This window comes from Halyomorpha halys, unplaced genomic scaffold (assembly GCF_000696795.3).
Source record: "Halyomorpha halys isolate HHAL.00 unplaced genomic scaffold, Hhal_1.1 Scaffold27.1, whole genome shotgun sequence".
NCBI classification, from domain to species: Eukaryota; Metazoa; Arthropoda; class Insecta; order Hemiptera; family Pentatomidae; genus Halyomorpha; species Halyomorpha halys.
The window spans coordinates 1,420,298-1,434,239 of NW_027115109.1; the positions used below are offsets into that span (position 1 = coordinate 1,420,298).

At 30.5% G+C, this 13,942-nt stretch overlaps 1 protein-coding gene across 1 annotated transcript in view; it reads right to left on the reverse strand.

Annotated features, from left to right (window-relative positions):
* Positions 1-11,536: 11,536 nt before the first annotated feature.
* Positions 11,537-13,942, reverse strand: part of Lim1 (LIM homeobox 1) — a 250,567-nt gene continuing 248,161 nt past the window's right edge. Inside the window, exon 7 of the mRNA XM_014424798.3 lies at positions 11,537-11,694. Coding sequence (XP_014280284.3) covers positions 11,537-11,694 — 158 coding nt within the window. The remainder of the gene's footprint in view (positions 11,695-13,942) is intronic.

Consider the following 13,942-nt stretch of genomic DNA (forward strand, 5'->3'; position numbering starts at 1 on the left):
TCTCTCTCTCTCTCTCTCTCTCTCTCTCCCCCCCCTAAATTAATGACATAATCATAAAACCTCCAGTGGAATTTATTCTTCTTCTTTACTGGCAGCAGACGCTGCTCAACGAGTCTTAACCAATTGCATTCTATCTTCTGACACATCAATAATAATTCCCAGCTTAAGGAATTCATTGGTCACACTATCGCGCCATCTTGTTTTGGGTCTACCTCTTGGCGCACCCGATGTGGGTTATACATTTACAGCCTTGCATAAGTTATGATAGGTTTAATAAGGGCCTACTATAGCCTTATCTTGGTTGTTCTGCTCGGTACCCTGCTACTTAATAACTTAAACAGAGTATAAATTATGCCTCATTTCCTGGCAGTATTCTTGCTATTATCTCCTTTTCTTTATTTGTTTCTTCATAACCCCTGGTAGCTGAATTTACTCACAATATTGAAAAGTATACTCACTGACTACGCATCTGCTGAGTGTGCGCAGGTTTCTTTCTCCTTAAAACCATTAATTTAGTTTGCCCCTCATTTACCAAACTCTACGTTGACGCTGGCAAGTGATCTTCATCACTTCATCTTCATCTGAATTATTCCGATTGATTCAGCTCTTTTCATTGTGCTTTGCAGGACAATATTAAAAAGAAGAGGGTCTCCTTGGCTCAATCCATTTCTTATATCCAATGTGTCGTCCATTGGTCCACTCAAGGTTTTCACCAGGCATTCTTTCCACATGTGATCCCTAATTTTAATCTGACTTTATATAGGGCTTTCCTGTTACCGGTATCATATGCTGCCACGAAATCTACGAAAAACATCGACACAGACCTTCCTAACTCTCCCGTCCTCAGAGATCCACCTAATAGAATAGATCTGAATTACTGTAGACATGTTATCTTGGAAACAACCTTAACAGTCTCCATGTTTTCATTCTACGTAATGTACAATTCTATTATGCACAGCTATAGAGAAGACTTACGCAATACTGGGTCACGTGATTCCCCTTTGATTTTAACATTGCATGATTTCCCTTCTTTTTTTTAAAATAATTTGGTGCTAATTGGTTCCTTAACCATTCACTATGGATCATTTCTCCTCGAATTAGTGATATTAATTCATGTAGAAATTCTATAATCTTCCAGTTTGCTGCTTTGACAAGTTCTGTTGGAAGAACCCTCTGTCCCAGATTCCTTACGATTTGTCGTTCCCTCTTTTTTAGGTGGCACATCTACATATCAAAACTTTCCATTACTTCATTCAGTTATACTACTTCTACTACCTGTTCGTAGCTCAAGAGTACATGGAAATGGTAACTAATTAGATTTAGTGAATGAAAAGTACTCTTCCTAATTTAAATTTTTTATATTTTATTTCATTACATCTAATGGCGACGTTTCGGAGCTTTCACCCCATCATCAGGTATCTAAAAACCAATTCACAATATTCATCTTATGCATTAACAATTTATAAATATACCAAAATTTCTTTTTTTTGTTCTCCTGATATATATTTAATCAGGTAAATATTTTATAATTTTAAAAAAGAAATTGTTAGCATATGACACTGTTAGCACATTTAATTACTATGTTTTGGTTACTGTATACGGTTTTAATAGAATTAACTAACTTATACATATTCCTTATTTTACTATTTTGCCAGGAAGATTCAATTACCTCAACTTCTTTAAGCAACGCTCTTTGTATATTTGTTCCTTTTGAAGACTTTTGTGGCACACGCTCTTGCATCTCTGCATTTCTTATAATTTTGGCTTGTACTCCTCTTGCACTATATGAAATAAAAATAAGTTTTTTCCTTAACCATTTATTTTTTTAAAAACGTATTCGCATACATTTTGTGCAGACAGATAAGATACACATTTCAGCTTTCTATGTAGGAGTGGGAAAAAAAATCTTAAATGATTGGAGGTTGATAGGAGTAATTTATTATTCTTGGCACAATCTCACCACATCAAGTGGGGACCAAGATTATATATTTTTTTCTTCTTTATAGTTGACATTGATTCGGTTGTGCCACATTCTGACACATTTGACTTAAAAGCAAGAATACACCCACTTTTTTATTTTAAATAAACAATTATATTTTATTATAAATTAACTTATTTTAAAGTTTTTATGTTTTATTTATTTAAATGATAAACGTATATCAAATTATTTTATATATATTTTTTCATTTATATCAGAAGAGAAGTTATTGTATTTAAGTTCAAAACTCCCTTGCTTTTCTTTCTTTTTTTTTTGTGGTGGACGAAAAATTAATACCACCCCGGGCTTGAAGTGGTCGGTACGTTACTAACAGTACACAAGATAACATAAAAAGGGAGACATGATCTCGCCCAGAAAATTGAACGATAATGTGATAACTATAAAATAACTGGCCAAAAATACATAAATCGCAATGAAACTTTATATACATATAATAATTATTAGTAGGTTATTAAAACTATATTACTTACCAGTGCGTAAAAATTAATTCTGCATATCTTGAGATCCACAACTTTTCACAAATTGATGATAAAAGTGAATTGTTGTATACAAATTGTGTCGGCCTTTCATATGGTAGGAGTTTTTTTTTAACACTTTTTGCTTTGTAAGAACTTACCAGTGCACTCCAGTAAAGGAGAAAATTAATAAAAAGCTTTAACAAGCCACTAGAAAGCACTTAATTGCTGAATTCACTGTTAGCCAATTTTCACCACAGTTGGCACAGTCTCACCTCATTTTAAGGTATACTTTATTTTCATAAAAAAATCACCCCTTACCTGTTTAAAAGGTAGTTGTTACCACTCGTGGCATTTTTTAATGAGTTATCCTAACTTTCGAGATGGTACATTATCATTTTTTCATAATGTTTGATAAATTCATTTTGTAAATAGTTAGGAAATAATTCTAATTTTTTTTTTTATCAAGTTCAAACGTAATCGATATCACAATCATGATCTTCCCAAAATAGACCAGAAGAAAATATAGCCAAGCCATATTTTTCAAATTGTCTTCGTGGCCTATTCTCTGTGAATATCCTCGAAAAACCGTATAAAATCTGGCGCTACTAAACTTTTGAGCGACAATGTAAATGTTTCTGTAACTATTTTTTAAATTTATTTTTATCTATTTATCTTATTACATCAACCATATCTTAATTTTATTTTAAAGTAGAACGTATAACGTAATTGTTGTTATTTTATGATACATAAGGAATTAAGGAAAGTGTATATCCGTGGGCAAGTGCATAAATAGGGATTTTTCTCCAATTTGTTTCGAGAACTTCCATCTATAGACATTTTTACTAAATCAATCCAATTTATTTTACTTCAAATTATATATACTCTAATAAATAATATATACTTCTACATTATATCGATTTTTTAAAATCTTATTCATAAAGTTTTTTTCTGTGTATATTTAGAACTTAGCAGTCTGTTGCGAAACTATGAAGGATTAAAGAAGAAGAGCTGTTTAATAATTTAATATTTTATAAGTTAAAGTGAACCAAAAAAAGCTAAAGTAAAATGAAAAAAAATAAATAATGCATTGTGATGAATTATTAAAATTAATGGTAAAAATTATGTCTTAAAGCATTTCAATGTTCCATGCTGATTTGGCCAGAACCACATATCAATCCTTCCATGATAAATTGCTTAACCACACAAACCCACATGTTTCTAGCCATACTTCCTCTTAAATACCTGATATTCCTCCTAAGCATCTGAAAAGAAGGTAGTCTCGAGACCTCATGCCCTATAAATATTAATGGTATTCTTCCAATGGATGGATTCTCAACAACTCAGTGTCATGCCATTGTAATATAACTCACATCACATTTACTAGTTGTATGTATATTAAATAAAGTTGTAAATTTCAATGAATAAATAAAAATATATATATCTTAAAATATGCTGATATGTATAGTGTGGGAATAGCGAATTTATGTTTGTACAAGTAATTTTGTACGTGTTAATATATCATTGCCCAATGTATGTTCAAAAATAATTTATTTTTATACTTTCTCTTGTATTCAAAATTGATTTAATTATTTCACATTAAATCTAAATGATATGGGTACAATAAATATGAACAAAATATTTATATTTTCTAACACACTATATTTTTGCATAAATAACACATTACGATACAATGGAACAACCATTCATCTTCTAAAACTCTTGTTGTTAACATACGTAAAATAATGTTACAACCACAATTTATCAATTATCCGGTTATTTCTATATATATGTGTATATTTATATATAATGATATAAATGTATATATATGATTTTCCATATATCTACATTTATATATATTTGTTTGCATATACAGAGTTAAGTTAATGGAATTTTGGAGCATTTATTTACATGAGTGAAAAAATCAAGTGCTTCGCCGGTGGACGTCAAGTTGGTATTCACGGATAGCTCTTACAAATGATTTACGATATATTAAAAAATATCCTTTTACACTAAAATCATGTAGATTTGAAAAAAAAAATAAAATAAAATAAAAAATAACAATAAACGTTAAAAAAAAGAGCTATAGTGTCAACCATCTTTACTTCCACCGCGGCAAGGATTTACTCAATTAATTTACATGACAACTGGATTGTACCAGAAGCTTGGGTCACGCACATAACATTCATGAGGCTCATACACACTTTGAGGCCGTGACAATAGAACCTTAAAAGACCATGGCACAATTTAAATGTAATTGGAAAAAAAATCATTTCAATAATTTTATATCCAACATACAGGGAACAAATCAGGTTAGAAATTGTTCCATGTCACTCTTAACAATTATTTACACATGCTGTATGGCATCATATCATGAAATAATGGTTGTACATAAAATCTCCTAGAGGGTCTATCCGATGAAGACGAACTGCAAGGATTGGTGTAGATGAAACATGTGCATTACATAAACACAAGGAATTTGATATTCAACTGTCCTCTAAAATCTATTTACATTTTTTTTTTCAATTTTATTTTATTTTATTTTTTATTTTTTTTATACAAAATGTCCGAACACACTCGACAACGTTAATAGAGGCACTTATTTTTGTGAACGGATCCTTTATTAAATTAATTCAGAAATCCTCACTTAGTTTTCTTTTCTTTTAAAGAAATATTTATTTTTTAAGATATTACGATTATATTTTTATATGATACATTTTTATCTATGGTCCTTAATTTTTTAACTCATTAAGTTCTTGAAACAAAGAACTGATTTTTTTATGAAATAAAAATATGTATTCCACTGAAAAGATATCCAACGTAAATATCATAAATTAGAAGTTTTCTTTGTTGTTGAACAATCATATTTCATCAGTATTTTTTTTTTTTTTTGACAAATGTTCCATAAAATGTTCTTTTTTTTTTTCAAGGTTTGTAAAATAATATGTTCAATTTTTTAACATATACACAATAATGTATGTAATATATCAAGGCCAACATACTAACCGAAAATATTTCAATAAAATTGGCGAATGACATTTACGTAGGCTAATCTGTTCGAACACCAATCACATTCGGCACGGTTTATTTTGTCCGGTATCGGATAGACGATCTAGGAATCACAAAAAACATCGAAGAAAACATATGAGCTATTCAACTTTTAGTTTACAATAAATCTGTGTTAGTACAAATAAATTAATCTTTGTGGAGGGTACGGGATGAAAGACAGTGCAACAGAAAACTCTGATGGCTATATGTTCAATAAAACAAAAAATATCTTCGCTTATTTGAGAAAGGACTCGACAGGGAATCCTTGTAAGACTCCTGGAGGATTTTTTTTCTTCCTATCTCATGGTTTAAATCGCGACCGATAAATACTGAAACAAAAGCTTATAACATAGCAATAAAACATATTTAAGGATTTTTTTTTATATGGCCAGACTTATATTATTTTTTTTTTTTTTTAGTATTTTTGTAGTACTTTATTAATTTTTTTTTTTTAGATTTCCTGCTTATTATTCAGAAATCTTTGATGCGATGTCAATTAAACGAAATCGAACAAAAACATTGGAGGCAAACGACTTTTCGTCTTTAAACCGTCCAGCCTTTATTAAGTTATTATTATTTAAATAAATAATCCACAATAATTTTTCGATTAAACAGATCAATTACAGTTTATTGATATTAATTATATATAAAAACTGCAAGTTTAAAAAATGTACAAAATATTAATTTTTATTGATTCATATAACTTATTGAGATTTTGATTGATATAACTTTCTGATTGCTTCAAAGGAGGATTAAACCTCGGGTAGTATTAATATTGATAATGATTGATTTTTTTAAGTTAATAATTATACAAAATATTGAAAGTGGTATTTTAATTATGTTACAGTTTAAAATATGAAAAAAAAATTATAGTTCGATAAAATGGTATATTGAAGCGATCATACGTGAATGTACAAAGCGCATCAGAAAAAAAAAAAAAAAAAGAAGCATACAATATTGCAAGCTTTAGATTAGTTGGAGACGAAATTTGAAAAATGTATATAAAAATTCTCATTTGCCAAATCATTGTGTTTGTCCAAATTGTTTGTATTGACAAATCGCGGGGTTGGAGGGGGATTTATACAATCAATATTTATACACTAAGCCTGGGAGTTGGGGTATGGCACTTGGATGGACCTTCGCCAGATCACCAAACTAGTCCCTCGCTCTGCAAAGGCTGCGGCTCTGAGAAACCACCTCCGCTACTCCCGCTCATACCTGAAACCATCACCTATTTAAGTTCAGTTTACAATCTCCACATATCACTATAATACTTTTAAAAAATATACATATTTATTCAAATTTACTAATTGAAGTAAAAATATGTGTTGGTGGCACTTTGAAAGTAATCTTGTCAGACCAATTGGAGATAAGGAACTAGGTTTCTTTGGGTATAGAGTTTAAAATGGACTAAAGGGTACATTCAGAAGTGGAGTTGACATGGATCTGAAACCGGATAACGGAATAATATATGTATATTTAAAATAGCTTAGTCTCCGTCGTAAACCTCTGCCCTCCTGTCCTACAGTATCCTTTCTAAATACACCACTAATGCCTGTTGAACGGATTCGATACTTAAGACTCCATCTTGACAAGAGACTTACTTGGAATCCACACACAAGACTGAAACGACAAGAAATTGCTCGTAGATTCCGATTGCTACAACACTTACTTGACAAACGCTCTAAACTTCCCATTCACTACAAACAATTAGTATACACTACAATAATCAGACCAATTTGGACATATGGAATTGAGCTCTGGGGCTCCACCAAACCATCAAATTCCTCCCGCATCCAATCGTTACAATTCAAAATCCTACGTAAAATCCTTGATGGTCCTTATTACGTCACAAATAAACTCATTCACAAAGACCTTAACATCCCATTCGTTGCAGATTTGACCCAAAACAAATATGCGTCTTTTCATTCCAAACTCCTTAACCATCCTAGCCCATTAATTCTTAATCTTTCATCCTTAACAATCCCTGATAATCCTCCGAGGCGTCTGAAAAGAAGATGGCCACGGGACCTTCTAATTTAAATTAATGTTTGAAGTACTACCAATGGGTGGTTCCTTCCCAAGATTTTCAAGTGTATATGAAACATACTACATATTTACCTATTGTATTATTTTGTACAGTTGTAAATTACATTAAATAAATAATTTAAAAAAAAAAAAAAAGATAGCTCAGAGATAAAATACAGCTTCATTTATTAGCAATTTCAAGGCTCCTCTCTTCACTGTAACTCTTTTCAAGATAAACTAAGACAAACTGTTATAAGATTTTGGAGAGTTGGACAGGAAAGCAAGATTCGATCTAATCATTTTGCCGAGTGGAAAATCTACTTGAATATAAGTAAATTTGATAAGTCTTATACGTCTGTTCTGCATGACATGAGACAACATGCTATTGTAAGATAGAGCGAATGCTTTGAGTGCTTTTAGAGATGAACTTTCTTTTAGACAAAAAAACCAAAACAAAACAATAAAACCAACTTTATCTTATCCCAATAAAAGTATCACAATTATATTGCCGTTATTCACCCAGGAGAATTTTATAGGTTCGCCTATCTAGCACTAAACCTAAATGGTGAACGTAATGAAATCCAAGTAAAAGAGAAAATACATTTAAGGATGATCCTTGGTCGCTTTCTCCTACTCGAAAGCCGATTACTTCCTGAAACCGAATGATGAACTATATTCAATAGTGAATAACCGCTATGATTAAATTAAGGATCGCCTGTCCAAAACCAAGGGTGTGATGGTTTATGATGGAAGTCTAATATATATATAACTTCAATCAAATCACCATGAAATAATAAGGTAACCTGAAAGATGTTTTACGAGGGAAAGGTTTATCTGAATTCCTGGAGTGTTCCTCCATCCCATGAAGAGTCAAAGGTACTTTGTAAGGTACTGTTCCTTGAATAGCGGTTATGCAAGGAGTTTATTTGTTCAAGATTACGCTCCCCAATTAAGGATACCCACATTAAAGGGGTTAGGTGGACGCCGGAAGGCTCCTCCAACCACGGTTTGCTCACGGTAACATAGTAAACAATAATCTTCTAAAGCCGGATTCGGGTCCATGGATTTATGTGCTTACTGAGGTACCTCACTCCTTTAAGACACCAAAACTTGTGGAAAATGAAAGCTATTTAAGTAATGTTATGAAAACTGTTTTATTCAACCAAGTTTGATGTTTTCCGGACAGACCATGAGTAGACTTCATTTTGAAATATTTTAGGTGCATTACTTATTGAACACACTCAAAAAAATATAAATGTTTCTTATTGGTCAGAGGGCTCATAGGAACCGCATGCCTACATTTCCAATATGGATAGCTCAGCAAGGACAACAACAGAAGTAAACTCATCACAACCATGTTTAAGAATAGTTACTTTAATTCTGGAACATTAACTTCCTTAAAGTAGACTGAGTATCCAGGTTTGATTCCGGTCTGGATGGATCAACTTTTATTTGGTGGTGGATTCATAAAATAAATTTCGTCCTTCTCTTCCTGGTTAAAACAGGTTTATGTACGGTGGAAAAACCTTTCTCTTTTAGTTGGAGAACATGAGGACCATAGACCAAATAAACAAAGCAAAGATTATGATTTAGTTGAACAAATGAAATTAGTTTGAAACTTGGCGTATTTTAATTGAAACAAAATCTGATTTAGAAGGAAACTTTTATTTTCACTATAATAGATGAAATTAAACTCCCAAGACTTGATTGGAGTCTTACTGTCGTAAAAAAACAGCTTTTTTATCATTCTTTTTTTTTTTTTTTCATTTTTCTATCGAATCTGAGGTCGTGAGAACCTCTTGGTGCTTACTCATATACAGTAAAGGGGGTATTAGCCCACATTGGGAGGATAAAACATGCGGTCGTGCGTGTATGCTGACCACAACACCTCCTGGGAAAACCGTTGGTCAAGAAACTGTACCTACTACAGATCAATTGAAAAGTGAAAGGGTAAATCCCATATAAGTCTCATCTTCATATGTGAGGGGTTAAAGTAAGAGTTCTAACAATTTCGATTTGATTCTAGAAATAAAATCTAGAAGGAATAATCCATGACAAGAAAAGTACCAACGTTCGGCTTTATTCTTCGAGAGAAATCGGTAGAATTCGGGTTTCCTCGTAATTAATTGTGGCAGTATATCTCTCGGCTGCTCCTATATCTATTAAATAAAATTTTGTTGCCGAAGCTTTCCTTATTTGCATATTTGTATAATATTTTCGATAATTGTGGGGATTTTTTTCTTATCTTGTTTTTTTGTTGTTGCACATTGAGCAATATACCAACCAAAGAATAATGCGAAATTGTGGAAAACGACATTATCCTATAGCTATTATTCCAGACGATAGCAAGCCTATAAGGACATCAGTCAGAAAAAATATTTGTGTTGAAAATCCCTAGCGAAGTAAAAAAAAAATATATATATATATATAAAGAAGATATTATTACCCAAATAAACTAATTAATAAAATATTGTGAAGTAAAGTTATTTGTTAAAACTATTCGAGGACAGTTTCGGTGGTACGACTACCGTCCTTTGCCTCCACACAAGAATTAATTTTTATTTTCAACATTTAAATAATAAAAAAACCAAAATTGAAAAAAAAAAATGTAATTTGAGACTAGTGAAACATATATTTAAAAAAATCATTAAACCCGATTCATAGCTATCTACAAAATATTATTTTTTTAAATTCAATACTTTATTTACTAATAAATATTACAATCTCCCTCAACGTTGTTTGGCGATAGGTAATAGTGATTAATTTACAAAAAATAAAAATAAAATTTTGTCTGCGTGTTCAACTGCCCCCCTCCCCAATTTATTTTTAGATTTATAAATTTAAGTAAAACTAAAATTTAATTAATTTTATTTCACAATTACCCTTAATAAAATCATAGCAACATCTAATTAGTACTCCACATAAAGTTTGATCTATGGAACATACAATAATAATTCTAGTGAAAATTCTGTCTCTCTATGTCGACATACTCCATGGTTTATATAATATAATATTAATATTCTCATGTCATATTAAAACTGAGGGCTTTAATAAAAATCATAAACATGTGAACCAACTTCTAGTACGTCGACCTAAGATTCATTGCTTAGACCTGCCTAAACATTTAAGACGCACACTGTATAATTATGAAGAAACGAAAAAAGAGTATTTATAAAGATCCCATAAAAAGAAATTAAATAGATATAACTGCGGTAGATAGATAACTGTACTATCATTTCATCTAGCACGAGATACTGATGCAAGACACCTGTCTTCTATCTCGGCAACTCATCAAGAAGTTCAAAAGGCAGTTGATGGAATTCGTTAGGAAGTCAATTTCTAACCGAAACAAAGGGACAGGAAACATCAGCCAAACATTTTCAGTGATAATATAGTCGACCATTTAAATGATTAAAATAAAATTTAAAAAATATCTGTAGTATCATTAACGACTGTGAGGTAAGACACAGGACAGAGTGAGGGTTGAATATAGGAAGAGAAGGTGGAAAGAGGAAGAATAGAGTGACAAATTTTTATTTTTATTGCAAATCACTGGTTTCATAATTCACATACTAAATAATGTAATGTAGTATTAATAATGAAAGGATATAATATATATTATTAATAAACCATAGGACATAATATTTTATAAATGAAATTATTTTTATGTACATATTAATGGAAATTAGGCAAAATTTAAAATGAAGACAAAAATCATTGATAGGATATACATAATAGGAAAATTCCAAAAACAAATCCGTGTGTCTTTTATTTTTAATAACTAATCAGATATCGTATCGCCAATCCAGGCATCGTCAGGAGAGATAAGACAAAAACACATAACAAAGACAGCACATCTCACTTCAGCTGTCCAAGAAAGACTATCAAAATAACTCCACTACTGCTAATTGTCCTTATGATGGCGAGACCCTGGTCATTTCTTTACTGGTATTTGAGAGACTTGAAGCTTTGTATTTGGAATTTTCAATTAACAAAAAATTTTTGTTTATAAAGGATAGATACCTTGTGAAGATATAAACTCAGGACTGTCCCTGTGAAGGTGAGGTTCTGGGGCTGGCTGCTGGCTGAGGAATTGTGGACCCTGCTCCGCCCCTAGCCCGGGGAACTCAGGGCCCAGTGGCCCCCCGGCCTCCAAACCACCCCCTGCAACACAATTAAAATCATTAGAATAATTAAATAATTACATTAACCTATTCTAAATTAATTTATTTGTTTTGCTTTTTTATTGGGATTAATTTTTTTATTAATAAATATTTATCATGAAGACTAAGGAAAAAATTAAGCCAACTTTCATTAGGGTAAAATTATACAGTAATAACAACTTAACACAGTTCAATTTTATATTTATGTATATTTCACAGTTTTGTTACGTTTCGGCCTATCCTATTGGCCAATTTCAAACACATTCATCTTCATTTCATTTCATATTTCATTCATTAGACTCTTGGAAGTATTTGTGAGACTTTTTTTTCTATCTAAATTCTACTATTTCCCAACTGAACAGCCCTAGAATATATTATAGGAAGAGTGTACGATGGATAATACACAGAATTTATCAATATACTAACACAGATGAGCATTGTTTAATTTTAATTTTATTTTGTAATATAACACATCATACTTTTAGACAATGGTAATATGGATGATAGAGCTCATTCACACGATATTTACAAATATATAAATCGGTATCAAAATAAGAAATTAACAAAATGAAATAATTATAAATAAATAAAAAAAAAATTAAATCTAAAGTAAAATAATATCTTAAACACAATCATTCCTATTTATACTTCTGAAGGAAGGGGAAGATCCCGGCGCTTCTCTCTCAACCACGTCACTAGTTTTAAAATCAACAAACTAATCATTCTAAGAACAAAAATAATCCTAAGCATAACGAAAAAAATGATAATAATTTCGATTAGAGAAATGAAAGGTCTTTTGTGAACTATGTTACTAAAAGTGGAAAATGGTTAAGAAAGAAATAAGTTAAATTTACGCAAAGTTTTATATTGTTTACGTGAGACTAAAAAATAAGATAACTTAAAATTTAATTTAGTAAAAATAATAATAGATTTTGTCTAAATATGAATACAAAATTTCTTTATTTTTGTTATTGATAACAGTAATATAATTTTTGTAAATAAATAAATCCTCCCTAAAATAATTATTTCTGTAGTTATTTATTTTTCTATCTATTATATAAAATAGTTTTTATTGGTCACCTTGTAATATTTTACATGGCTATTTAAATATTATATTTTTCATACAAGGAATAATAATAAAAATAATGGGATAAAGACTTGAAATTTTTTTTTTCTTGCTTACATTATATTGAAAAAAATAATAAAGTTTGTACTACAGTCTTGCTGTAAATTACAGTTATATAGTTTGAGCAACAAATAGAACAATGAAATAAACGATTGTGTAATTTATAAAATGGGGTTTGGTCAACCATTGGGTGGATAGGGTGTACCCCCCTTGTATATTATAATAATTTACATTTAAAAAGTGTGAAATATATATTTAATAAAAATTTGATAAGATTTTGTTATTATTATATAATTTTATATTAAAAAAGGTGGGCTTGACATGGTCCATTATACTTTTTATTTCATCTTTATGATTGATATTAGTATTAATCCATATATAATTAGTCAATCATATTAAATCTATAAATAAATAAATAGTTAGGTTCAACAGAAGTCATTGGTTCACAAAGTCAAAATCAAATATTAAGTCTGTGTATATTTAAGGGAACCCCAAGGTCCAAAATAAAAATTCTAGAGTATTTTCTGATAAGAATAAAAAATATATTAAGTGGATTTCGTAAATAGAGTGGGTAAAAAAAAATGAATAAACTTAACTAAAATCGTGCTTGTGAGATCAATATGAAAGAAAGATTTATTTACAGAGATTAAATTAAATTCTATTGAAATATTAACAATATACCTTGCATAGGGTACAGTATACTACAACAGGAAATGTCGAAATAAATTGACCATCATTCATAATAAAAGATATTTCATTCAATATTTACCAATGATATATGAGGAATAAATGTTGAATGATTATTGCTTCGTAATACATGTTAAAACCCTTCCGAGATAATGGTTTATAAAAAAAGGATTGTGTTGAATAGAGTTTTCACTTAAAACTATTTCCGAATTTCAGATATTAATATTCAGTCTAAGGCTAGGCAACCGATCGATGGGGTATATCAATTCTTAAAAGACAATTACCCCACTTCGGTAAACGGGAACAATGAATTTTAAGACGGCACTCCTGAATACTGTTAAAGATTGATCAAGTTGAAACAAGACGCATTCAGTTTTTAGAATACAAGCCTGTTGTTAGTCAGTTTTACAAAATAGTGTAGAATAATTCAGTATTC